The sequence below is a fragment of the Salvelinus namaycush genome, chromosome 32 (assembly GCF_016432855.1).
Source record: "Salvelinus namaycush isolate Seneca chromosome 32, SaNama_1.0, whole genome shotgun sequence".
NCBI classification, from domain to species: Eukaryota; Metazoa; Chordata; class Actinopteri; order Salmoniformes; family Salmonidae; genus Salvelinus; species Salvelinus namaycush.
The window spans coordinates 27,745,100-27,771,457 of NC_052338.1; the positions used below are offsets into that span (position 1 = coordinate 27,745,100).

Here is a 26,358-nt window from a genome sequence, read left to right on the forward strand (position 1 = left end):
ATACTATTACCTATACTCCTTCCTATACTCCTACCTATACTCCTACCTATACTATTACCTATACTATTACCTATACTATTACCTATACTATTACCTATACTCCTACCTATACTCCTACCTATACTCCTACCTATACTATTACCTATACTCCTTCCTATACTCCTACCTATACTATCACCTATACTACTACCTATACTCCTACCTATACTCCTACCTATACTATTACCTATACTACTACCTATACTCATACCTATACTATTACCTATACTCCTACCTATACTATTACCTATACTATTACCTATACTATTACCTATACTCCTACCTATACTCCTACCTATACTATTACCTATACTATTACCTATACTATTACCTATACTCCTTCCTATACTCCTACCTATACTCCTACCTATACTATTACCTATACTATTACCTATACTATTACCTATACTCCTACCTATACTCCTACCTATACTCCTACCTATACTCCTACCTATACTATTACCTATACTCCTTCCTATACTCCTACCTATACTATCACCTATACTACTACCTATACTCCTACCTATACTATTACCTATACTATTACCTATACTCCTACCTATACTCCTACCTATACTCCTACCTATACTATTACCTATACTATTACCTATACTCCTTCCTATACTCCTACCTATACTATTACCTATACTATTACCTATACTCCTACCTATACTCATACCTATACTCCTACCTATACTACTACCTATACTCATACCTATACTCCCACCTATACTATTACCTATACTATTACCTATACTATTACCTATACTCCTACCTATACTCCTACCTATACTATTACCTATACTATTACCTATACTATTACCTATACTCCTTCCTATACTCCTACCTATACTCCTACCTATACTATTACCTATACTATTACCTATACTATTACCTATACTCCTACCTATACTCCTACCTATACTCCTACCTATACTCCTACCTATACTATTACCTATACTCCTTCCTATACTCCTACCTATACTATCACCTATACTACTACCTATACTCCTACCTATACTATTACCTATACTATTACCTATACTCCTACCTATACTCCTACCTATACTCCTACCTATACTATTACCTATATTACTACCTATACTCCTTCCTATACTCCTACCTATACTATTACCTATACTATTACCTATACTCCTACCTATACTCATACCTATACTCCTACCTATACTACTACCTATACTCATACCTATACTCCCACCTATACTATTACCTATACTACTACCTATACTCCTACCTATACACCTGCCTATACTATTACCTATACTCCCTCCTATACTCATACCTATACTCCTACCTATACTATTACCTATACTATTACCTATACTCCTACCTATACTACTACCTATACTCATACCTATACTCCTACCTATACTATTACCTATACTATTACCTATACTCCTACCTATACTCCTACCTATACTATTACCTATACTCCTACCTATACTCATACCTATACTATTACCTATACTACTACCTATACTCATACCTATACTATTACCTATACTCCTACCTATACTCATACCTATACTATTACCTATACTACTACCTATACTCATACCTATACTATTACCTATACTCCTACCTATACTCCTACCTATACTATTACCTATACTACTACCTATGCTCCTACCTATACTATTACCTATACTCCTACCTATACTCCTACCTATACTATTACCTATACTATTACCTATACTATTACCTATACTCCTACCTATACTATTACCTATACTATTACCTATACTATTACCTATACTATTACCTATACTCCTTCCTATACTCCTACCTATACTCCTACCTATACTATTACCTATACTATTACCTATACTATTACCTATACTATTACCTATACTCCTACCTATACTCCTACCTATACTCCTACCTATACTATTACCTATACTCCTTCCTATACTCCTACCTATACTATCACCTATACTACTACCTATACTTCTACCTATACTATCACCTATACTACTACCTATACTCCTACCTATACTATTACCTATACTACTACCTATACTCCTACCTATACTATTACCTATACTCCTACCTATACTACTACTTATACTATTACCTATACTCCTGGTTCCCCAAATGGGGGGGGGGTAACAGGAGAGGATGGTCAGGGTAGTGGGGGGTAACACACAGGACCAGACACAGGGGAGTGTGGGGGTAATGCACAAGGGAGAATGGTTCAAATTTAGACCAATGTCGAGGCCGTAGACCCATAAACCTACAGGGAAACCCATAGTTCTATAGCACATTTGGGGATGAAGCAGAGAGGTAGCCCATCTACATGTAGTGAAGGCAATCTGCCAGAAAGAATGTATTTATACAGCAGTGTAAGCTACATCATGTGAAATACCAAACCCAAAAGCTTTTGCTGTTTCACTCACGCCATTCTGGAAGAATTGTGATAAGTATCGTGATGATCATTGTAACGGTGGTCATGTGATGTCAGCGGAACAATCAACATTGTGTGGAACTTCCACATCAGATTTTGTAACCGTTTTTTTGGTCGAGATTTCCACTTCGATACAGCTACAAACGGAAGTGATTTTTCCTACTCTTACACACACAGTGGTTTTAACGTGTTTTCATTTTACATAGACTGTCACACCCTGGCCTTTGTTATATATATTTTCTTGATTAGTTTAGTTAGGTCAGGGTGTGACATGGGGGATGTTTGTGTGTTTTGTCTAGTTTAGGGTGTGTGTATTGTTTAGGGGGTTTTGTAGTATGTATGGGGTTGTGTTCAGTGTAGGTGTTTAGGAAAGTCTATGGTTGCCTGATTTGGTTCTCAATCAGAAACAGCTGTTTATTGTTGTCTCTGATTGGGAGCCATATTTAAGGCAGCCATAGGCTTTAGGTGTTTGTGGGTAATTGTCTATGTTGAACGTTAGTAGCTTGTGTGTGCACTTTCGTTTATAGCTTCACGGTCGTTTATTGTTTTGTTAGTTTTTGTAAGAGTGTTTCGTGTTACGTCTTCATCTAATAAAAGGAAGATGTATGTCTCTCACGCTGCGCCTTGGTCCGCTTATTATGACGATCGTGACAGAATTACCCACCAAACCAGGACCAAGCAGCGTGGTAAAAAGCAGCAGCAGCGATGTCAAGACTCCTGGACGTGGGAGGAAATCCTAGACGGGAGAGGACCCTGGGCACAGCCAGGGGAATATCACCGCCCCAAGGCAGAGATGGAGGCAGCACGGCGACACGGTAGGAAGCCCGAGAGACAGCCCAAAAAAATTATTGGGGGGGGGGCACTTGGAGCAGTCGGCGAAGTTGAGGGGTGAGTCTGAGATTGTCGAGGAGTTATTGGACAGATTGGAGGAGAGTGAACGAAGGGGAGATTATGAGACATTCGAGGAGTTGTTGACGAAATTGGAGGAGAGTGAAGAGAGAGAGCTGTTGGTTTGGCAGAGTATGCATGGCATTCTCCCTGAGGAGCGTGTTAGCTGTCCGATGCCACCTGTGTCAGTTCCTCGTACTGAAACTTGTGTTAAAGTTCCGGAAGATTTGATGCCGGCTATACACACCAGGTCTCCAGTACACCTTCACAACCCGGTGTGTCCTGTTCCTGCTTCTTGCACTCATCCTGAGATGCGTGTCCCCAGCCCGGTACCACCAGTTCCGGCACCACGCACTAGGTCTAATGTGTGTCTCCAGAGCCCTGTACGCACTGTTCCTGCTCCCCGCACTAGCCTTGAGGTGCGTGTCTCCAGCCCATTACCACCAGTGCCTACACCACGCACCAAGCCTCCTGTGCGCCTCCAGAGTCCTGTGCGTCCTGTTGCTGCTCCCCGCACTAGCCCTGAGATGCGTGTCCCCAGCCCGGTACCACCAGTGCCGGCACCATGCACTAGGCCTAATGTGCGTCTCCAGGGTCCAGTATGCCCTGTTCCTTCTCCCCGCACTAGCCTTCAGGTGCGTGTCCCCAGCCCGGTACCACCAGTTCCGGCACCACGCACCAAGCCTCATGTGCGTCTCCAGAGCCCTGTACGCACTGATCCTTCTCCCCGCACTCGCCCTGAGGTGCGTGCCCTCAGCCCGGTACCACCAGTCCCGGTACCACGCACCAGGCCTATAGTGCGCCTCGAGAACTCAGTGTGCCCTGTTCCTGCTCCCCGCACTAGCCTTGAGGTGCGTGTCTCCAGTCCGGTACCACCAGTTCCGGCACCACGCACCAGGCCTACTGTGCGCCTCAGCAGGTCAGAGTCGGCCGTCTGCCCAACGCCGCCTGCACTGCTCGTCTGCCCAGCGCCGTCTGAGCCGCCTGCCTGCCCAACGCCATCTGAGCCATCCGTCTGCCCAACGCCATCTGAGCCATCCGTCTGCCCAACGCCATCTGAGCCATCCGTCTGCCCATCGCCATCTGAGCCATCCGTCTGCCCAGCGCCATCTGAGCCATCCGTCTGCCCAGCGCCATCTGAGCCATCCGTCTGCCCAGCGCCATCTGAGCCATCCGTCTGCCCAGCGCCATCTGAGCCATCCGTCTGCCCAGCGCCATCTGAGCCATCCGTCTGCCCAGCGCCATCTGAGCCATCCGTCTGCCCAGCGCCATCTGAGCCATCCGTCTGTCCCGAGCCATTAGAGCCGCCAGTCAGCCAGGATCTTCCAGAGCCGCCAGTCAGCCAGGATCTTCCAGAGCCGCCAGTCAGCCAGGATCTGCCAGAGCCGCCAGTCAGCCAGGATCTGCCAGAGCCGCCAGTCAGCCAGGATCTGCCAGAGCCGCCAGTCAGCCAGGATCTGCCAGAGCCGCCAATCAGCCAGGATCTGCCAGAGCCGCCAGTCAGCCAGGATCTGCCAGAGCCGCCAGCCAGCCATGACCAGCCAGAGCCGTCAGCCAGCCATGACCAGCCAGAGCCGTCAGCCAGCCATGAGCAGCCAGAGCCGTCAGCCAGCCATGAGCAGCCAGAGCCGTCAGCCAGCCATGAGTAGCCAGAGCCGTCAGCCAGCCATGAGCAGCCAGAGCCGTCAGCCAGCCATGAGCAGCCAGAGCCGTCAGCCAGCCATGAGCAGCCAGAGCCGTCAGCCAGCCATGAGCAGCCAGAGCCGTCAGCCAGCCATGACCAGCCAGAGCCGTCAGCCAGCCATGACCAGCCAGAGCCGTCAGCCAGCCAGGATCCGCCAGAGCCGTCAGCCAGCCAGGATCCGCCAGAGCCGTCAGCCAGCCAGGATCCGCCAGAGCCGTCAGTCAGCCAGGATCCGCCAGAGCCAGCCAGCCAGGATCCGCCAGAGCCAGCCAGCCAGGATCCGCCAGAGCCAGCCAGCCAGGATCCGCCAGAGCCATCTGCCAGTCATGAGCTGCTCCTCAGTCCGGAGCTGCCCCTCAGTCCGGAGCTGCCCCTCAGTCCGGAGCTGCCCCTCAATCCGGAGCTGCCCCTCGGTCCGGAGCTGCCCCTCAGTCCGGAGCTGCCCCTCAGTCCGGAGCTGCCCCTCAGTCCGGAGCTGCCCCTCAGTCCGGAGCTGCCCCTCAATCCGGAGCTGCCCCTCAGTCCGGAGCTGCCCCTCCGTCCAGTGGCGCCCTATGGGATGGTATTCAGTCCGGGACTCGCCGTTCCAGAGGCGCCACCAAAGCGGATAGTGACTATGGTGGAGGGGGGTCCACGTCCCGCACCCGAGCCGCCACCATAGGAAGGCCCACCCGGACCCTCCCCTTCTGTGTCAGGTTTTGCGGCCGGAGTCCGCACCTTTGGGGGGGGGGTACTGTCACACCCTGGCCTTTGTTATATATATTTTCTTGATTAGTTTAGTTAGGTCAGGGTGTGACATGGGGGATGTTTGTGTGTTTTGTCTAGTTTAGGGTGTGTGTATTGTTTAGGGGGTTTTGTAGTATGTATGGGGTTGTGTTCAGTGTAGGTGTTTAGGAAAGTCTATGGTTGCCTGATTTGGTTCTCAATCAGAGACAGCTGTTTATTGTTGTCTCTGATTGGGAGCCATATTTAAGGCAGCCATAGGCTTTAGGTGTTTGTGGGTAATTGTCTATGTTGAACGTTAGTAGCTTGTGTATGCACTTTCGTTTATAGCTTCACGGTCGTTTATTGTTTTGTTAGTTTTTGTAAGAGTGTTTCGTGTTACGTCTTCATCTAATAAAAGGAAGATGTATGTCTCTCACGCTGCGCCTTGGTCCGCTTATTATGACGATCGTGACATAGACCTATTTGACACATATTGCGCATTTTAATTTATACAGAAATTATTATTCAACCGTCCTCACCTGGAATTTGAACTCAAAACCTCTGGGTTTACGGTATGCTGAGTTTCCTGCTATGCCACTATGGCCTTGACGACTACTGGTTAATCTGACTATTGTCGGCATGTACTTATTTCAGCTAGTGCTTTCACTATAGTTGTTTAATGTTGGTGGGGCATGTTAACCTGTTTTAGTGATTCTCCTGAATCACTATGATCAATACAAGTCTTTATTGAGTGTAATTTTAACAGAGCTAAGATTGATTTTGGGGGGATGTTGATGGAATATTCTCCTAACCCACAGAAATCTGGACACATGAATGTTCTTGCAACGTTCTCATGAAACATGTCTAGAACATTAGTATCTTACATTCTGAGAACAACCACACTTAACCACATTCTGAGAACAACCACACTTAACCACATTCTGAGAACAACCACACTTAACCACATTCTGAGAACAACCACACTTAACCACATTCTGAGAACAACCACACTTAACCACATTCTGAGAACAACCACACTTAACCACATTCTGAGAACAACCACACTTAACCACATTCTGAGAACAACAACACTTAACCACATTCTGACAACAACCACACTTAACCACATTCTGACAACAACCACACTTAACCACATTCTGACAACAACCACACTTAACCACATTCTGAGAACAACCACACTTAACCACATTCTGGGTAAGTTCTATTTGACATTAAGGGAAGGATCTCTTGGAAACATTCCTTTCACATCACGGCAACATTTCTATGAAAATGTTAATTAATGACCTAATGAGAATCTTAAGGGAACATTATCTAAAGATGTGGGAACGTTTGTTGTTAGCTGGCGTAGGCCTAGGTACCGACCTTGTCGTGCCAAATTGGTGGTGCATCCCTAAAGTGCTTGTGAAGAACAGTTTGAGTGAGTAAAGGCCTATTTGTTAAGGAACCATTAAGTCAGCGAATTACTCAATCATCCAATGGCGTGGCAGAAAGCATTCTGGAAACCCCTATATATTGCCTATTGCCAATCAGTGTTTTTCTCTCGTCTCTGGGGCTACATTGTGCATACACATATGGTGTAAACATGCATAAATAAAATATTGGTCCGTTAAACTCTAGCTTAATATCCATATAGCTCTATTAGGTGAGGGAAATCGTTATGTGCCAGTCTGAATTGACTCACATCAACAAACGCTATAGCTAGGCTACAACCTGTTTAGATCCACCTGAATAAAATAACCGGTGACAATTAAAGAGGCACCCCCACTCCCTCATGTCACCAGCTCTGAGCAGCCGTGCCCTTCTCCCTCCTCCCCCCTCCCTCTCCCGTAGGCCCGGTATAAAAGCCCTCTCCCGTGCACCGTAAATAATGTTGATAAAGACGCCACCGAAAACGACTTTCACACATCGCCCGATTGATTTAACGTGACCTCCGTTTCTAAATGATATTGGAAGCCTATTTAAACAGATGAAGGCTTAAATTGTCTTGCTTGTATGGAGTTTAATTCCCCATTCATCATCATTACTCAGTGATTGGTCCATCCACGCCTCCCCTAGCCAGCCCCGCGCGCTATGACAAGGGCCTGTAAATTAGAATGTAATACAATTTAAACAGCAGCCGCAGCAGCCTCTGATAGAATGACTTTGTTTTTTTCTCTCTCCAGTGGACAGCTGCTCCGCACCTCCCCTATCAAGAAGCTTTGTGCTAGTCAGGGATCCGACGAGCCCTGAGCCAATTCTCACTAATAACATCTTATAAGACCGATGTAATTGCTGTTATGTCCGCAATATAGCAGCCGTTCGGTCGTAGTCTATACTGTCTTCCAGCGATTAAATAGCGTGTTGATGGTGGATTAGTCCATTGAGTATTCAACTGTAGTGAGGGAGAGCTGGGGATCCATATGCGTTGTTAGTTAAATGTGGTTGTAATTTGTATCACTTTTATGTGTCTTTCAGGCAATGTGACGCGCGTTTGAAAATATGATCATATGGTGGGGGTGGCTGCTACTGTATGGGATAATCAAAATAAGCTCCTGGATGCTGCCCATAACTCACACTGTCACTGTCCAATGGGACACCATTTTGAAATGGCCGATGCATTTGAATATGTATTTCGTTTACATTTTATTTTACATTATTATTTTATTATGCAAACCAAAACTATTTTGCTTTCCGTCCTGCAACCTCCATATTAGGCTAAAATATAGCGTGATAGCTTACATAAATCTGCCTTGTGGTTTCGCCCGACCCGGGCTGCTTAAACGGTGTATTATTCCAAACATATGCATTTTAATCAGCTCCGTCACACTTACAAGAACTCCACTTAATAAGGCGATCAATCACACCTTCGCGCGTGGGGTGGAGGGTATATCAGGGGGGAGGGGGCTCGCGGGCGCCGTCTGATTAGGACGAACCTTTTACCTCGTGACACACGGATATGACCGCGGAATGGGAGAATCTATCGAATAATTAGCCTACACATAATTTTTCTACAGATACAAAAATAGATATATGCTAATATATTTTAGAAACGTGTGTTTATTGGAAAGGGAAAGGAAGAGTTTGGGCCGCAGGTACCCGAGCTGTTAAGCGCGGTTGGCCAGTAACCGAAAGGTCGCTGGTTCGAATCCCCAAGCAGACTAGGTAGAACATCTGTCAATGTGCCCTTGAGCAAGGCGCTTAATCCTAATTGTTCTGGATAAGAGCATCTGCTAAATTACCTAAACTGTATCTCTATAATAAGGCCATAGGCAATTTTTTCCTAAAATGGTAGGCTAAGTAAAACCAACCGTAGTGTAATCTTGTCTCGTTTATTCGTTAGATAACGATTGGAAATTAGTTAATTAGAGAACGATCATGACTTAATTAGTCTTATTTTAGCCTCATTGCATAGTTATAGGGAAAATGTGTTGTTACTGCGTTTTACACGGCATAGTCTATTGGAGTGCTTTATCCACCTTCCACTTAAATGTCACACATTTTCAATTTTCCTTTGCTGAAATCACTTCTAATCTACCCTTTCGGCGATGTAAACGCCCATTAGAACCCTATTTCAGCTCGTGGTACTAGTCTTTTCCAAATGTGTCCCATTATATCCAGGAAGCTCTCGCTTACAGAGAGCGCGCGCCTCAATTTACAAGTCAAATGCAGCCAATTAAGCTCGGGCTGATTGGTGGGACCGGTTAGATCATCGATCTTTTGCATTCCAATATCTTTTCGAGACAACTAATTCTGCTGTTGTCTATTAACCGGTGGAGAAAATATGACAGGCGTTAACGGAGCCCGGGGACCACTTAGCTGCCACACAATCTCGCTTGCACATCACAAGACGAGGCCCAGCATCTCTGTTTTGACACCGGCCACTGTATTTTATATTTTTCCATTCCATTTGTCTAAAATAGCCTACAATAAAGGAATTTATAGGAAGTCACATAGTTCTATTACTTTAGGCTTTGCAATGAGCTATGAATTCGTTCCATATCAATAGAATACGAAAAACCTTTTTGGATAATATTTTCATTTGATTTAGAGTAGGATTCTACATGCAGGTCTTCCTTTGATTAAAAACAGTAGGCCTATAATGAGTCATAGAATAAAACATTCGATAGATGTTGTTGTTTGAAATGCTGTTTATTGCAAATTTGAAGTCCAGAACAATACAACAATTTATTCAGCAAAAATGACCAGAGTTCAGCACCTATATGAATTCGCTCTCTTGAGCCTTTTTACAGTACTACCCATAAAACATGACAGGGTTATTTCGATGAAATATTATGTCAGTAACAGTGCAAAGCGAGAAATTGACATAAAGAAATAATAGCAATTTCCCAAAAATATTTTAGAATGAGTAGGCTAATAAATATAAGGCTTATCTTTCAGAATCAGTCGTTATAAATGCATTAATCCAAGCATTCGGTATTATGAACATTGGCTGAGGGTGAAGTAGGATGCAGTTGGGGAGGCAGGGGGAGAGAGGTGGCAAGTGTTCAGTCGAGGGTATATGGGTGAGATGGGCAGCTCGAGCAAACGAACTCGGCCTAATTTGCCTGGAGTGATTGTCCAATGGCTTCTCTTTCTTCCCTTTCCCTTCTATATCCTCCTCTCCGTTTCTCCCTCGTCCTCTTCTCAGACTCCCGTCACCTATCCTCCTCTTCCCCGTCAAGCCAGCGAGAGCTAATCCGTTCCCCTGACGCCTTGTTACGGTTTGGCAGCAACGAACCCTCCACGGCCTCCGCGCGCGCCGGTATTATCATTTATTCAACACTCAAAATCCATCCACCACGTATATATAGGCCTACATCACTTACTAATTTTACCAGCATCTGCACATTTCGGCCCCACCCGTCAAAAAGGGAGGCTCGTATAGAGAGATAGAGAGCCATAATGAGACGGTGCAGTCTGTTAACACATTCCCTTGTCAAAAGGGAAGTTGGAATAGACCATTCTAGTGAAATTTACAAAACAGGTCAATTTGGAAATCTGAAGAGACTATAGATAGGCCTAAAGATAAATCGTTAACGCCATCCGTCACGGAGATAAACGTTTGTCTGTAATTCCCAGTCCACCCGGACTCTCTCTTTCCTCGCACCAAATTAATCTTCAATAAATCAAATGTGTTTTTTTGTCCGATCTCATAATGTTTCATAGTCTGCATGGGGTTTTACAACTGAATTTTTTTTTTTCAGTGGATAGACTGTCACGATGTGTGAGATCGTCGCGTTGGTGCTAGAAAACATATCGCTAAAAACAATGTAGGCAAATTGTTTGCGCCTGAGCACGTTCATCTCTCCTTTTTGTAGTAGCAGGTGTATGTAAGAGCGCGCACTGCGGTATCTGTCGTTTATGCTGCTGCTTGTATGGAGTATGCTCCACGTGATCGTTGTATTCATGCTGTTTGGGTCATGTTCATGTTTTTTTTCTCTAAGTTTGATAAAAGCTCATGGTAAAATATTATGGCCCTCTTCTGCGCTTGTTTGACCCAGTCCAATGAACACATGTGGATGTGCTCTCTTCGTTTTATCTGTTCAATGGCACCTCCTCTCTCTGGTCCAAAGTCCCCGGCGAGGACTTGCTCAGCACCGACGGAGTAAACGTCAAAAACGCGTCAGTCCTGCTCGTTGGGGAGCACGGGAAATCTGACCCGGTAGGCCTCTGTTGAAGACCGTTTGATTGAGCGGAGTGACAGGCGAGGCAGGAGCAGGGGCTCCCACCGGGACCGAGGCCGTGGGCCGGACTGGGGTACAGGTGCGGGTGCCTGAACGAACACAGAAGCTCCGGCCTCTGGTAGGGGTGAGACAACATCCGGAAACTGTCAAGGGACCTGAGGGGGTTGGAGAACGGGGTGGCGGAGGAGGCCGGGCCGGCTCCGACCCCAAGGTGGGAGTAATACGGTAATGGTAGGTGGGACGGGAAGGGGTAACCCAGGTTCCCGGTGGCGGCCGCGTGACTCATCATGTAGGTGTAGAATGCGGGGTCGGCGGGGTGAGGCCACGTCATGGCCAGACGCTGGCGCTTGTCCTTCATCCGGCGGTTCTGGAACCACACCTATGGAACACAGACATAAAGACAGACAGGCGGGGTAAAATATTAACCTACATCAGTCTGTGACGAGACAGACAAGGGATTTACAGTTGTTTTTGCACTTTACGCAGGGTTCCAAATGGCCTTACAGTTGGCGAGTAGTGGCCAGACCAATAGGCATATGCAAATTCCAATTCATGAGTCAATACTTAAGCTCGACCCTTATGTTTTCGGTTTAATCATTAACAAAATGAATCACCGTTTCATTTAGGTAAATGTTGCCTGCACCTGCATTTACTGTATTGTTTTGAGAACCCACATAAATATAGTCTGAGTAGCCTAGGCCTCGATTTGTCTGATATGATTTCAAGCGAACTCACATTGTTTTCTTTTTAGATTCGCAATTAAACCATGTCCTTTATATGGCCAATATGTTCTATGAGCAATAATGTAGGTTTAGATGTAGGTAGTCGAGAAATTGTATTATGTTGTTGTAATATTGTTGTTTTTATTATAGACCCTAATCTCACCTTGATAGTGGTTTCTGGTAAATTTAGTGAAGCCGCCAGTTCGCATCTCCTCGGCCTGGACACGTAATTCTCCCGGTAGAATTCCTTCTCCAACCGGCCGATTTGCTCCCGCGTAAAGGCTGTCCGGTACCGTCGCATCGCGTCAGCCCCGTAGGACAGCGAAACCTGGCCCAAACCCATCTTACCGGGATCCATACCGCTGTCACTCGGGTGGATGGGGGAATCACCGTTTCGACCTGGAATGGGTTCAAAACATGAATGTGATTGTTTGTTATCGAAAAGCCTAAAGTAAAGATACATTTGATTATACAATAGTATCCTACAATTGTACAGTGGTTTCTTTTGTTCGTTTTGTTTTTGTATAATTGACACTGCAGCCTGTATTTTTCGTTTGATTGAGGTTGACAACAATCGAAAACAGAGCACCATAACTAGCCAAAATGCATCTGATGCTAAATTAGGCCTATATACAGTAAACTAAACAATCCATATAGATGAATATCATACCTGCAGAAGGGACAATTATATTAATTCATAATTGTGATAATTGTTTACTTGATATCAGTACAATATTTTTATGAAATAAATTTGAAGAGAATAGCATAGGCCTATGTATGACTTGCCTCATTAAATACAGATTAAATAAATAAAAATACATGTATAATAATTCGTCCAACATGTACTCTACTTTTTCCCATTAATTTGAAAACACATCCTCAAAATACATATGATAATAAGCATTAGACAATTCTTTTGGGGGCTATTTTTCATAAAGACATGACCAGTTTGATGTCAGTTCTCCTGGGGTTTGGTCCCCAGACAAATCCAATCAGTCTACCAACGAATTCATATAAACCTTTTTTTTTTTTTTGGTCTACCATTTTTATTTGTGGTTTGTTTAGTACTTAACATCTCTACTAGTAGCCTAGTTCGTGCAAATTGGTTAATTTGCTACAGGGTGTCTGGCGCCGGGTGTACTCGTTTTAAAAAAGTGACACTGTGGTTAAAACCCTAGCTAGGGGGGTGTAACCCTAAGAGAGATCTCTCATGGGTGTGGATGTAACAATCCACGAGTTCAACTATAGTGAAATTCATTCATTCATGTGACATTCATTCCAAATGAACGTTGTTATAAAAACATAACAATTACGTTCCGTAAGTCGTTGTCACTCCCTTTCCATAATACAATCATATGGAATTTCTTGCATATGTTACCCCATAATTGACTTATTCATTCTGGATGCTGCATGCACATAAATAGGCTACTAGCGATGTTTACAGCGTGACATCTATTGTATTCATTCATTTACGTTGTCAAAAATCCCATCCATGCAATGTGTTGAAGAAAACGAAAAGAAGAGTTCCACGCCGTTCCATTACCTTTCCCGTTGGGGTAGTCCATGCTTTCTGGCGTGCAGCTCACATCAATTTCTTCATAGAAGTCTGACTCTGTGTCTGAGCTGCTAGCTTCTTTGTTGGTGTGATCTAATCGATGACTCTCGGTTGAAGAGGACATGCCAACCGGCCTTATATCGGCGCACACGCGTCCCCGTGCGCCCTTCACCTCCTCGTCCGCTCTGTCTTGCGAGTAGGGCGCAGAACCGGGGCTGGTGTAGTTCCTGCGGACCGTTTTTCCTTGTGATTCTCGCGCGGGGCTTCCAACTGCTTCCGACAAATTAGAGCCCGTCTTGCCAACTGCCGTGCCAAGTTGACCTCCTTCCGCGAGCATCACCATCTCTTTTCTGTTTTCCATTACCGACGAACGAACAAACGAAGGCGCGTGGAATAAACCAGCGCCAAATCGCTACTATGGAAAGAGCACAATCTGGCTGTGACACTACGGGTGGCGACGGGATTCAGTCGTGAGAGTGGAGAAAAGAGAAGAGGAATTGATTGAAATGAGAGAAGAGAAGAGAGGGGGATGTACGTTCTGACCCTGCGAGGCGAGCGCTCCAGAGTGCAGCACGAGCTCTGGGAGGGATCACCATTGCCCTCGCTTTCTCTCGAGCTGTCATTCTTAATAGGGCAGTCGTCATGATGGCACCCCTGATGACGCCCCGCATCGATTGGATGTGGATAAACAGAGAACGAGCCATAGAATTAGGAATTAGAAATAGGTTTTCTCTATGGAACGAGCAATTACAACAGTGGGTTGGGGGGGGGGGGGGTCGAGGGCTAATAGGGAAAACAAGCAGCTTTGGAACCGGAGTGTAGAAGCACATCACCACACGGCATGAGCTAACGAGCAAATGATTTGGTGCCGGTATCATGAGTATATAGCAAGCCCACTGAGCATCAATGTTCTCAAATCCTCAATTGTGGAAACAAAATCATTATGATGCATTCTGACAAATCTGCATGCATGCTTTCAAAGAATTGATTTGAAAGGTTCTACATGTAGTTCTTAGGTGGTACACAATTATTAAGATGATGAACAAGATTGATGTGTCAATTATGAAGATCAATAATTGACTAATAACTTGGACACCAGGTTATGTAGCCTAATCTGTAATGTAGTAATCCATAATATGAAACCAACTATTTCCATTTTTAACAATGGACAAATTATCTGTGTTGTTAGTTGTGACGTGGTCAGCAAATAGCCTACTGTTATATATATTGTTGGAAATATCAATATTCTTGAGGAAATATGATGTATGTTTTGTCAAAACAAAACAAAGTTATTTTAAAAGGTCTAATGTGAAGAAGAATGCATGATAATATTACATTATTCAATGCAAGCGTTTCAATCAAAAGCATCATGGCCTCCAATGCATATCTGACATCAAAATAATAACGTTGTTATAATACAACGTCCGTGAGACCGCAATTCTAAACGGAAGTGAAAGCAGGTTCCATGACCAGTGGGGAGTAATAGAGCCGTTTAAAACATGTTCCATTTGGAACAACATGCTTCATGAGCGCCACGAAGCGCCTAATGAAATGAAATTGAGATGTTCGCTCAATAGTGCCCTGTCCAAGTGTCCATAGAACGCTGCGTAATTGGAACAGAACACGCAATCTTCGTCACATTTCAATGCCCCTATCCCTCTCCCTCCCCCCTTCCAATCTCTTTCCCTCGCTCTCTCACCCCTCCTCCTCTCCCTCCCTCCTCGTCCCCTCCTCCTCTAAAGTGGTGTCAAGTAAAGTGCTCAGAGGTCAAGTCCTGGCGGCCAGAGTTAAGATTACTGACCATTTTACTTGTGATTACATTTAGGCTATATTAGTCTAGAAAACCAAGAACATGGGCTACAGGACAATGTGACAAGGTTTTTATCACAACTAAGGCCTATAATTTAGGAAGCATTGTTTTACTGTAATTGTGTCGTTTTTTTCAGCTATACTATAGCCTGCATTAGGGCTATGGCATATTTGAACAGGGTAAAACATTATATGCATAATATGTGTCACAAAAAAGGTATATTAGAAGGCTACACATTACTGGAAAAGTCAACCATTTGATTATGTGAAATTTAAACAACCATTTCTGACATTCTCTGTGCACACGCGCCTGTGTTCTATGGGTGATTACGCACGCGCAGATAAAGGCGAGGCCGTGCATGTGCGGTGAATGTTTTCAGGGTGGGGGCCGTCTGTCTCCTAAACTCCCTTTGATGTATGTACTCTAGCGCAGTAAAAAGTCACTAAACACAGCGATAAAGGGCAAGGCTTTTAAGGCTATGGCCTTTGGGGGAGGTTGAACTTGATATTACCACTTTAAAGATTTCACGGTGTTTTAAGTTGAGCCCTGGAATCGTATTGGGGCCTGTTACAACTCTCTTTCTGTTTGTTTTCTACTTACCCATTACGCATAGCATCCTCAGTAGACTATTCTGTCTATGAAGGATAGGCTATATAAGCATCCAGACCAAGCCGTTATTAGCTAATTGACGAAGATTAAGTATACAAGGTTGGGTGCGTCCCCATTCTCCACCCTTCTCCCAATGTGTACTTGCACAAGGGTTCTATCGGTTGCTTCATAAATGGAACATTTAAAAGTTCTATATAAAACCCTCTGATCAGAACCCTGAGGGTTCTTCACTGAATCAAAATTGGCTCCATACAGAGCCCTGCATTTGTTAATTATGGCTACTAATAAATATAAATATTTATATCTAAGAATATAATACACTGAACAAAAATATAAACGCAACATGCAACAATTTCATTGATTTACTGAGTTACAGTTCATATGAGGAAAACAGTCAAATTTAAATAAATTCATTCCCGAAATCTATGGATTTCACATGACTGGGAATACAGATATCTGTTCGTCACAGATACCTTGAAAAAAATGGGCCTCACAATGTGCCTCAGGATCTCACCAAGGTATTTTTGTGCATTCAAATTGCCATTGATAAAATGCAATTGTGTTCGATGTCCGTAGCTTATGCCTGCCAATACCATAACCCCACCACCATTATAGTGCACTCTGTCCACAACGTTGACATCAGTAAACCGCTCACCCACAGGATGCCATACACGTGGCCTGCGGTTGTGAGGCCGGTGGGACACATTGCCAAATTCACTAAAAATCTTTGGAGGCAGCTTATGGTAGAGAAATTAACATTAAATTCTCTGGCAGCGGCTCTGGTGGACATTCCTGCAGTCAGCATGCCGATTGCATGCTCCCTCAAAATTTGAGACATCTATGGCATTGTGTTGTGTGACAAAACTGCACATTTTAGAGTGGCCTTTTATTGTCCCCGGCACAAGGTGCACCTGTGTAACGATCATGCTGTTTAATCAGCTTCTTGATATGCCACACCTGTCAGGCGGATGGATTATCTTGGCAAAGGAGAAATGCTCACTAACAGGAATGTAAACAAATTTGTGCACAATATGTGAGAGAAATAAGCTTTTTGCACGTATGGAAAATTCCTGGGATCTTTTATTTCAGCCCATGAAACATACGACCAACACTTTTCATGTTGTGTTTACATTTTTGTTCAGCATATTTTCTTCTAAAAAAATAATCGCCAGTCAGGAGCATGCAGACAGCTGAAGAGGTAGCCTATGCTTAGATAAGCAGAAAAATAATCTCTTTTTTTTTTACATAGAATTAAGCATAATGATTATGGCTCTAGATTGCAGGAAAAAGCTGTTTCAGGTGTTTGAAAAACGTATAGTCAGGAGGCCTAGCCCCCCTCCGGACCACTCCCCAGCCATCCTCAGATTTTTGGGGTGCATACCGCCCCTGATCAGGAGTACTTGCTACTGTGATTCCTGAAATGCAGGTTACTGGCCCAATGCTCTAACCGCTATGCTACCTAATAAATGATTTATAATAAGTCTTGGTGATTCAATAGCCTAGTTAATCATTAAATGACTTTTAAAACACTATCTACATTTGGCTCAGAGTCTGGCAGTAACCCAGCTATCAGAGGCAGAGGATCTCTCTTTCGGCTGCTGCTGACAACAACTTCATGTCAGTTGTTCTTCAACATCATAATAATTATATGTCTGCATAGCATTTTGTCTTCATTTTGGCAGATGAACTCATATTTATTTCGAATGATTAACTCATGTTTTTGCTCCTTTTTTCTTGTCCTCAGGAACCAGCCAGGCAATATCAACACAACATGTAAAAGTGTTGGTCCCATTTCTCATGAGCTGAAATAAAAGATCCCAGAAATGTTCCATATGCACAAAAGCTTATTTCTCTCAAATTCTGTGCACACATTTGTTTACATCCCTGTTAGTGAGCATTTCTACTTTACCAAGATAATCCATCTGTCTGACAGGTGTGACATGTCAAGAAGCAGATTAAACAGCATGATCAGTACACAGGTGCACCTTGTGCTGGAGACAATACAAGGCCACTCTAAAACGTGCAGTTTTGAATGTTAATTTCTCTATCATAAGCTGCCTCCAACGTAATTTTAGAGAATTTGGCAGTACATCCATCTGGCCTTACAACTGCAGACCACATGTAACTACGTCAGCCCAGGACCTGTACATCCGCTTCTTCACCTGCAGGATCGTCTAAGGAGGGGGGGGGGGGGCTGAGGAGTATTTCTATCTTTAATAAAGCCCTTTTGTGGGGAAAAAAACATCCTGATTGGCTGTTGGCTGGACCTGGCTAACCAGTGGGTGGACCTATGCCCTACCAGGCCCACCCATAGCTTCACCCCTGCCCAGTCATGTGAAATCCATAGATGAAGGCCTAGTTAATTTATTTGTAACTTTAACTCAGTAAAATCTTTGAAAATGTTGCATATTGCGTTTATATTTTTGTTCAGTATATACATGCTTCTATCTTGAAGATAACAGTGCTCACTGTTGCCCATAGTGGCCGTTTCCACGTCATCTCCCAACATCCTCAGACATGGATGGACATCAAATGCTGACTTGTATCACGGGTGACCTGCCTGGGCATGTCAGCTAAAGTAGTTAGACCATCTAGCTACTCTAACTGATTGATAGCCTGAAATGACTTATTGGTAGCTAGTTATGAGATTGGCAGATTGGGAACCTATCTGGGCCAGCTAAAGGCAATTTCATAAAATTGCTAGGTGGCTAGTCGTATTACAGAGAAAAAACAACAAAAAATAGAAATATTATAAATATTTGTTTTATTTTTTAAACAGGGCTAATCTGAGGGGGCATGTATGTGGCCCTGTGGGCATTACTCCACTACTCCTGGTGCACTCTTATTTAACTGTTGAAACTTTTCCTTTTTAAAGAAAACTCTCAGTTTTTGTCATAGCCCTCAATAGCTTTCATACAGTCTAAACATGAGCTTGTCCAAGGTGTGGGACTTGAAGACAGTTGCTATCCATTGGAGCACTGCGATTGATTGCCCCAAATTCTAGGGCTGACAGCGGGGCTAAGATGAGGGTCAAATTGATGGCTGGTGGCACCTTCAGAATTTTTGATCTAAGAGTGTAAACTATGATTTTATTAAACACACAATTTCTTCTTGCTTCTAGCTAGCATTTAGTTTGCAACAGCAGAGGTTTGTATGAATCTTGCTGTTTGCCACTGACCTCCGCAACAATGTTGCGAAATATGAATTTGATCTCCCTCTGCTAGTGTCGGAAGAGACAGTTATCCATTTTTCTGACCAGGTAAAATCATGCAGCAGCATCATTAATATGAATATAAGTGTCAAAGCAAAAAAGCTAAACAAATGAAAAAGCAGGTTGTTAGCTGTCATTTCAGAGTTTGACATGACTGCGTTAGCTTTTATTAGCTGTTGTTGTCTAAAATCCACATTACGCTCTGGGGTAGGGATAGAACCCTTTTGGTTCTTTGCCTTCAGTAGGTAGTATTATAGTATAATATAACCTTTTCAAATGAATCTTGTCCAAATAACCAAAAGGCTCTATATAGAACCCCAAATAACCATTGTTTCTAAGAGTGTACCCATCATGGATTAAACAATGTGAACACCAATTAAATGCTTTTGAATCCATGATGGGAGTGTGCAAGTGCACACTTTAGGAGGTTGGAGAATTGGGATGCAGCCATAGTGACAGTCTTCTTTCCCCACTCTTTATTGGGCTATCCAGTTCTTGGGTCCTCTGATTTCCACTGCTAGATTGATCAGGTTAGGGATGTGGCATCGCCTCAGACATGTCCTACAGTTCAGATACATTAGCCCATCATGGTACTGGGGACTAAGATGACATCAGGGGTCGTCGTGAGAAGGTGTGACGCCGGGGATGCCGCCAAGCAATCTCGCGCAGCCATCGCTGTCCTCGTGCGCCCTCGCCTGTTGAAAAAGAGGACGACACACACGAGCCCTCCCGGATCGTCACAGCGACTCTGACTGAGTGAAATTCCTGCGCACACACTCTCTTGCAGTGCACACAGGTCCACCTTCCCCTTATCCTTCCGTTTCTTTTTATTCTCTAGCTTTCCCTCGCTCTACTCTCCCCTTACAATGACAGTTCACAGTAAAGGTGATGTTTCGGCCTGTTCTCTAACGATATTAGATGCCGTTTTCAAGGTCTGCATCTTTTATCTCCTGATTCTCTGTATCCCTCTGAAACACACTACAGTATACTGTTAAAACTATACACGTTTTGGATGGATTGTGCTTTGATTCTATAGTCTAAATATACTAGCTATATTACTCAATTACTCAATATGTATTAGAGTTGGTTCGAAATTGTTGTATTCTTTATCTCCCATCTGACGAGGTAGGCTAACGTTTTGCACAATAGTTTCGACTCTTTGCTACCAGCGTAGTGTACAAAAAGCGATAATATCTTTTAGATTTCTTATTCTGTCTGTCTGACGTTAAGAAATGTAGGCATACATCACTTAATCACTTTTAAGCCCTATTAGGCTACCGTACAATTCTTCCACTTGTGTTATAAAATTGAAGACCTTCTTGAATTGAAAATGAAAATAAGAAAGTGGGAAAAGGTATGTCATGTTATTGTCCCTCCATGAGAACGTTGATGCTGTTAATTGATATAGTCCAGATCAAGACAAGCTCGGGAGACATTTATGATGTGTCCAAACCACCGAGTCACAATCGGAACCATAGTAATAGAATGTATCATTAGAACCTAACTAATATTTCACAGCAGATACAATTCCAAAGAGAGGGAAATGATTTCGGTGAGACATGACTGTTTCCTTAAGCCTATGTCCAGAAGACCTGCAACACAACAAGCTCTCTGGATCAGCCAACACTCCTGACAGAGTACGTTCCTCGATATTTTTAAGTTTGAGTTACCAACAAGACCTAGCATACTATGTTTTCAAACTATCGTGGGTGGTTTGACAAATTTTTTGCAATTCTGGATTTTTGGTAACACTTTACAGTGTTGCCATTACTGTGTAACGTTCTACGTAACATGTAGGCCAATGAAATGACTTCACTGACACCCTCCATGTTTGAGTGAACAATAGTAGGAGTTGATGGGAAGAAAAAATCAATAATAGGTTCAAAATCAAATCAAATCAAATGTATTTATATAGCCCTTCTTACATCAGCTGATATCTCAAAGTGCTGTACAGAAACCCAGCCTAAAACCCCAAACAGCAAGCAATGCAGGTGTAGAAGCACGGTTGCGAGTGTGTAAGCCTACCATGTTTCCCAATATGATGTTATTGATAATCGATAGCCTATATTGTTGCGTGTTACTGTTTTCTGTTGTCCTAATGTTGCATTATTGACAACAAAATGGCCTAGATATTTCTTCATACTATCTTGTGTGGTTTGAGAAACTTTGCATATTGTGGATTTAGGTACCACTTTGCAACGATGCCAGTTCTTATTTGTGTTCTGCTTAATAAGTTGGGTCATCACAATAGTTGTTACGCATGACTTAAACCATCCATGTTGGGATGAAGGTTCGGATTCGCCTGCTGTAAGTATGCAGTGTAACAATGAGTAATTACAATACTAAGGCTGTCATCTGAACTACGGGAGGCTTTGTCTGCTTTAAAGGCCGTAGGCCTACCATGTTTTCCCCAAAAATATTATTGAGCATGTATTCATTGGGTGTAACGGCAGTCTACTTCGTCCTCCTCCTCAGACGAGGAGAGGCGAGAAGGATCAGAGGACCAATGTGCAGCGTGGTAATTTGACATAATGAATTTAATTAGACAAAACAAAAACACTATACAAAATAACAAAAGAACATACCGTCACAGTCCTAGCTGGTGCAGAACACAAACACAGAGACAGGAAACAACCACCCACAATCCCCAACACAAAACAAGCCACCTATATATGATTCTCAATCAGGGACAACGATTGACAGCTGTCTCTGATTGAGAACCATATTAGGCTGAACATAGAAACAGACGAACTAGACACACAACATAGAATTCCCACCCAGCTCACGTCCTGACCAACACTAAACAAGCAAAACACATAAGAACTCTGGTCAGGACGTTACATTGGGTGTTTATAACTAGTGATTTACTGTTGTATTCATAATACCGGATGAATTGATCTTTTGAAACGAATTGCATTTGACACTGTGTAAAGCGAGCCTTCCATATTTTCCCTTCCAAAAACCTCTCCTGCTATGTTCCACTCTCTCTCAACTGTTTTTCTTCCATTCATCTGGGTTCATGGAAATATATCGACTGGTCTGAGAACTCTGAAACTGATTTATAGCCCAAGGCTAAATATTTGTACAGTAGTATAATACCCAGAATCACAGCCAAATGTACACATTCTGTTTTGGCAGAAAATTAAAGGATACTTTTCTCCATAGGCCTAGCTATATACAGTATGTCTTAGTTATCAATTGTGCTATGCTGTATCTCTGATCGGCTGATACTTTGTGGCATAAGCAGTACTTTATACACAATAGCTGGCTCTTTACCAACTAGGTTTGAAAACAGCTATTATATCTTTTACTTGTCTATTTCTGCCCGTCTACATTGTACAAATAAATATAGATGAATAGAATACATATTTTGTCAATCCCTTTGTGTTGGATGAAATAAAAATAAAATAAGGAAACTGTGACGCCTATTTGAAGGCAATGTCCAATTTCCAATTTCCTTGGTCTATAATTATATCTAAACGCTATACCAAGTAGACAGACATTTCCTGATATACATGTTTGTTTGCAATATTTCGTGTACATCACACCATTCCATTTCGTGTACATTTCGCTGCAAATGTTTTAAGTTAATTTTCTCCATAGAATCGGGTATAAAAAAATAGAAGGTAGGGAATCCTTGAAAATAATATTTAAGTTGATGTCACACGCGCTTAAATGAATAGTTGTATGTTTTTTGTTCAATCAGTCCCTATAGGCTATGCTATTTTTCATAGAGGCCCAATCTCATGACCTCTTGAGATATCCTTGTGTTTCACTCGATCCTTGTGCTATAGGATACACATAAGGATGGACTATAGAAGCCCTTGTGTGTCACTTGTGAGGAGTTTTGCAGCGTACCAGTCATGACAGATAGGCCTACTATCTTGTGATCTGTCAGCAGATAAGCCAACACTTACAATGCTCTTTTGCGCAATTCAAGGATGACCTTGTTCGTTTACAGTAGAGGCACTTTATTGTGTGTGTTTTAGATATGGTACTCGGAGGACACCAGATGGGGTAGGATGGCTCGCTCATTGTTTATAGTACTTTCACTCTGGTTTTCACTCAAAGTAGATTTCTAGTTGTGTTTTAACGGTTTGACCCACAAACGTCTGTTCTCCGTAGGCTATTTGTGGGCATAAGTGCAAGAACCGAAAGGCAGACGGACCGCGGTGTGTTATGCTTTTGCTCTCGTCTTTGCAAGTGTCTAGTACACTGGTCGAACAAAGAGGGAAGCGGCCCCCTCAGCAGACCTTGCAGATTGTGCCGTTTTGGGTTTTACTAGTGGGCACAACTTGAACTTGACCATGGAGTCTGCGCAGTGCTCGATGCAACCCCCGACTATAGGCTAGGCCATATATCTCACTATTTTAGTTTTGAACAAGAGTGGGCTATTCCATTAATGCCCACCATGGCAAAAAATTAAACCACTTTAAATTTCACATGGAATGGTTTTGCTTATAGAATTGTCAGTAAGAAGGATACGCCAATGGAATAATATATTTTATGCTATACTAGCCCCTCCCCTTTCCTCTGCCACAACTTGGCCTTGAAACTAGATGACGCAGACACCAGAGCTTTAATTGCGTTGACCTTGGAACGCGCCCGTAAATATGTCTAGAGAATGCGAGGTGACTAGAGCTGCCTGCAGATCTCTTCTGTTGTTAAGCCCCCCTTTATCGCTCCTTGCGCCTCTATTTGTTACTGCTAACCGCTCTTCTCACTAACGGAGGTCTTACCTAGGCACTGACACCTACATCACCCCGTTAAACCAAAAACACCATTTGGTAGCCGTATAGGTTTTACCACAATGTCAACAATAGCGTAGCAAACCAAGACACCCAGCACTCACCTGGCGCGAACCTTTGAAACGCTACCTGTTTTAATTTGGAGCATTATAACTTGGGTCTTTAATTTTAAAAGGACAGTATATCATATAAACGCTATGTCCGTTGGAAGATGTACAGTTCGTTTCTAGTCTATCTTCTACCGCTATTCCAGAATCCTTACAGATCCGAGTCTTCCCTTTTAGTTGGTACAGCCTTTGTTTATGGATTACACACATCGTTCCTAGCTGAAACGCCAACATACCACACGTCTTATGGTCGAGAAGATCCACATGTTAGCTTTGGGAATCGAACATGGAGAGGCTTGTGCCAGGCTTGTGCCAGGCTTGTGCCAGGCTACCTTTCCTTGAAATTAAGCCATTGACTTAATCAGTGAATGCCAAGATTTAGAAATATGGCCTTGAACGAATGTTCTGACTTTATGTACTCAAGTTTATTTGTATTTATCCAATACAACCAGGTTAACAGAAAGCTAGTTTCACAGAAGACCAAATGTTGCATCATTTTTCTTCCTAAAACTATGCGATTCCGAAATATACAAATTCTATATTGTTGAAGAAGTTGCTTTATCAAAGCAGCTTTATCTAATGGGTCATACTTTTTTTCATGTTTTTTAATTTTTCCTAGGCAAGTAAGTTAAGAACAAATTCTTATCTTCTTTGACGGCCTATGAACAGGTTAACTGCCTTGTTCAGGGGCAGAACGACAGATATCATCCCTTGTCAGCTCCGGGATTCGATCTTGCAACCTTTCGGTCGAACGCTCTTACCACTAGGCTACCTGCCGCACCTCATATGGGGGTGATGTTGTGTCGACGACATATTTTTGTCATGTAGCGGACGTTCTTATCCAGAGCAACTTACAGGAGCAATGAGGGTCATCAGGGATTCGAACCAGCGACTTTTCCGTTAATGGCTCGATGCTCTTAACTGCTAGGCTACCTGCCGCCCCATTGTAATCTCTTGACAGGATAAAATGTCTTGAACGTTTTGAATGACCAACTGAATGTGACATTGTGCAACGCTTGTTTTTTTGTTTTTTAAGTAAAAATTATTTGGTTTATGTGAAATCGAAGCTTGTTGTATAGGCTAATGTGACTTCTATGAAAAGGCAGAATTTTCGTTAGCATATTAAACAAATGTGTTTGGTAATTTTAGAGTAAAATGTTATATTATATTATATCTAGAATACATGCAAATCGAGCATTGCGTGTAACCAGTGCATCATTGATGGCAGGAATTTCCTTTATATAAAAAAATATATTTTCCTTTCGAATGATGAAATATGTAACTAAATCACGAAGGGTTCGGGGTATTTCATAACCAAGGACAACATAAGTCACTAATAAAATGGAATTTCAAGTTCACTGGAAACAAATGTCTATGTAGTATAATAATTTTTTACATTAAAGTTAATAACGTCAATATAATATGGATTTTAAGTGGTTTTGCACAAATTATGTTTATCGTTTTAAACCATGAGATGTAAAGCCTAAAAATGTTGGCTCTATGTTTCGGCGAAATGGCGTTATTGTTGAACTCTTATAGGTTATAGGCTATTTTGTTGGTGTTTAGCCTAATTGTAAACACTTTGACGTTAATTTCTGTATTTTGCAATACAGAGCTTTTTAGGAACTTTATTTTATGTTAATGCTAGTTTGAAATTATGCTTTTACTGTCGAGTTGTTTTGTTTATTGTTAATGACGAATCGTTTTGGCCTTACAAAAACGCAAGTGGCTATTGTGAAACATTTGTCCATACGTAATGAAGTCATCAGGAAGTCGATGGACGAACATAGTTTCCTGATGATTCGATCTGAGTCAACTTGATGGTTAGTGAGTGACTGGATATTCCGTATATAGCCTACTACCGCCGTCTTGATAGAATTTGTGTTGAACATAATGCATTTTCCTTTGTATGTTAACTGGAAAAAGTTCCACGGCCTCGTCCTTGGGACAATAATGTTTAGGAAGAGTTCATGTCACCAGAAAGATAGTTATCCTACAGGGGCTGGCTGGCTAGCCTAATCGGTCCACTCATTGAAGACTGGTAACATTCGAAAATACAACAGATGTGGACATGGATAGTGGCTGATGTTTAACTGCAATTATCTGTAGGCCCATATATTTACTGGGATTCCATTGTGCCAATAAATGATTTAACATGTAGCTTACATAGC

General features: G+C 42.9%; 1 protein-coding gene across 1 annotated transcript; it reads right to left on the reverse strand.

The window, feature by feature from the left end:
- Positions 1–11,276: 11,276 nt before the first annotated feature.
- On the reverse strand, positions 11,277–14,063 carry LOC120026864 (homeobox protein XHOX-3-like). The gene is made up of 3 exons (XM_038971580.1): positions 13,691–14,063; positions 12,311–12,546; positions 11,277–11,804 (listed from the first exon to the last, which is right to left on the reverse strand). Exons 1-3 carry the CDS (start codon positions 14,061–14,063, stop codon positions 11,277–11,279), a joined length of 1,137 nt encoding a protein of 378 aa, XP_038827508.1.
- Between the last annotated feature and the right edge of the window lie 12,295 nt (positions 14,064–26,358).

Excerpts from the sequence above, each read along its gene's own strand:
- LOC120026864 (XM_038971580.1), bottom strand. The coding sequence starts at position 14,063 with ATGGAAAACAGAAAAGAGATGGTGATGCTCGCGGAAGGAGGTCAACTT. Across the intron at positions 12,547-13,690 it reads GGACTACCCCAACGGGAAAG|GTCGAAACGGTGATTCCCCC; the intron begins GTAATGGAACGG and ends AACCCATTCCAG. Across the intron at positions 11,805-12,310 it reads TACCAGAAACCACTATCAAG|GTGTGGTTCCAGAACCGCCG; the intron begins GTGAGATTAGGG and ends TGTGTTCCATAG.